Here is a 2124-nt window from a genome sequence, read left to right as displayed (position 1 = left end):
AGACCAGGGAATTGAACCCATGTGCCCTGCACTGGCAGGCAGATTCTGAACCACTGGACCATCGGGGAAATCCCTCCCCTTTGTTCTAATTATGTAATCCCTGGCCCTCCTGGCCTGGACTCTGATCCTTGTGGGACTTGATTGTCTGTATCTTTCCTGTTAGACCCACAACTAAGGGCCCCAACACACACACACACACACACACACACCCCCAACAATAGTTACACACACCATCTGAGCCCCAAGGCCTGATTTTATCATTAACTAACTAGGTGACCTCAGACAAGTCCCGAGTCCCTGCCCTTCTTTGGGTTCCAAAACGTTTGTAGAAAGAGAGTCTGGGAGCTGAGGTTCAGGGAGGTGGAAGGTGCCTTCAGTTCTGACTGAGTCCCTGCCAGCAATCAGCACCAGGGTGTGAAGCAGAGAGAAGCAGCCAATAAGGATCTGAATAGCTTAAAACTTTATTGTGGGCAAAAAGTACTGGCTTGAGGACTCAAGCCTAAATACAACTTCCCAAGAACAAATGTAGATAAGGAAAGAAGGATGTCTGAAGCCTGGCTGGGGCCAGGACTGGGACCAAGGCCAGTACATTATTGAAGTCTGCCCTCGGAGTCCCAGCTGAGCCTGGGGAGGGGCAAGGGGACCCAAGACCATTTAGCCCACCACAAGGAGCACCAGGGAGAGGCCCCGGCCAGGCCTCCCTCACCTCTGCGACAGGAACAGAGCCATGCACCATGAAGAAGTGCTCCCGACTCCCCAAAGACCAAAAGCAGGACTCTTCCTGGGATCATTCTGTGTTACAGACACGGGCTCCTCCAGTACCATCTACCTGCCACCTGGGGATGGCTGAGAGCTGGACAAAGACAGAGCCTCACAGAGTGTGCAGGCACCAGGCAGGGCCCAGCGCTGATGTCACGACCTCAGGGCGTGAGCTCAGCCTTCCACTTCTGCAGCTTCTGGTCCATGGTCCGGAGCGTGGATTCATCCTGCACCAACACAGATCAGTCCTACCCCTCTCCCCAGGAGGTCTGAGGAGGCTTGGGGAGCTCTGCCCTCCCCAGGGCTGTCCTTTACCTTCACAAAACAGAAGCGGATATAGTGGTCAAAGAACTTCTGGTGTGGCAGGCTGAAGAAGATGGACATTGGAATGGCCACCAAGCCCTGGGGAGGAGGAAGCCCATGTCTCAACCATCCCACAGCCTGGCAGGCCTCTGGGGGGCCTCAGGGGGTCAGAGGGGTTCCACGATAAGGAAGGAGAAAGAGAATAAGCTTCAATGCAGCACCTCCCAGTGCTGTGTCAAGGTCAGAGGTAAAACATCCCAAAGCACCATGCCAAGTCCCTCCTTATGTACAGAGGAGAGAGGGAGCTCAGAGCAAGGAAGATCACCTGGCAGGTCAGGGCAGAGCCATAAGAGATATGTCTTAGAATCGTAGCACTGAGCTGGATGGACCTCAGAGTTAATGGGCCAACTCACTGTACAGATGGGAAGACTGAGGCCCTGAGAGGGCAGGAATTCCTGCCAGCCCACAAGGCCTATTGGAGCACATTAAAAACAGGCTCTCCTTTCCTTGAAATGAATACTGCCCTGTGAGGCCGGGCTGGATTTTGGCCCATCAGCTCGAGGGTCAGGCACCCTTAGCAGTGCACAGCCTGTCAAACACACACAGCGCCCGGCAGAGGCCCAGCCCACCTTATTCTTGATCATCCACTTGACGAAGCGTCTGTCGTACGGCTCATCTGCCGCTCCGGGCAAGTCAGGCATCTTGTTTTCTGGGGGACAGAAGACGTGCTGAGTCCTGGGCAGCCTCCAGGGCCCCAGCTTCAGCCCCGCCCGGCCGGGCCCACTTACTGAAGTCCGAGATGTCTGTGATGAGGAAGTAGCTGCCCTGGGGGGTCACAGGCCGGAAGCCCATGGACTGTAGGCTCTGTATCATGTGGTCGCGGCAGCGCTGGATGTACTGTGGGAGCTGCACAAAGTAGCTGCTGGGTCGGCCGAAGTGCAGCTGCTCCCGCTCGAAGCTCTGAGCCACTGCGGCCTGGGGAGGGCGTGGGGGCGGGTGGAGGGGGGGCGGCGAACGGGTCAGGTATGACCCGACCCTGGAGCTGACCCAAACCCCTCTCTT

General features: G+C 56.5%; 1 protein-coding gene across 1 annotated transcript; it reads right to left on the bottom strand.

The window, feature by feature from the left end:
• Window positions 1-443: 443 nt before the first annotated feature.
• On the bottom strand, window positions 444-2055 carry LOC104983595 (kynurenine--oxoglutarate transaminase 1-like). Its single transcript, XM_010833124.1, has 4 exons — window positions 1851-2055; window positions 1692-1771; window positions 1075-1161; window positions 444-986 (listed from the first exon to the last, which is right to left on the bottom strand). Exons 1-4 carry the CDS (start codon window positions 1933-1935, stop codon window positions 921-923), a joined length of 318 nt encoding a protein of 105 aa, XP_010831426.1. The 5' UTR covers window positions 1936-2055; the 3' UTR covers window positions 444-920.
• Between the last annotated feature and the right edge of the window lie 69 nt (window positions 2056-2124).

The sequence above is a fragment of the Bison bison genome, unplaced genomic scaffold, assembly GCF_000754665.1.
Source record: "Bison bison bison isolate TAMUID 2011002044 unplaced genomic scaffold, Bison_UMD1.0 scf7180017841676, whole genome shotgun sequence".
Lineage (NCBI taxonomy): Eukaryota > Metazoa > Chordata > Mammalia > Artiodactyla > Bovidae > Bison > Bison bison.
This window is presented reverse-complemented; position numbering and strand designations above follow the sequence as displayed.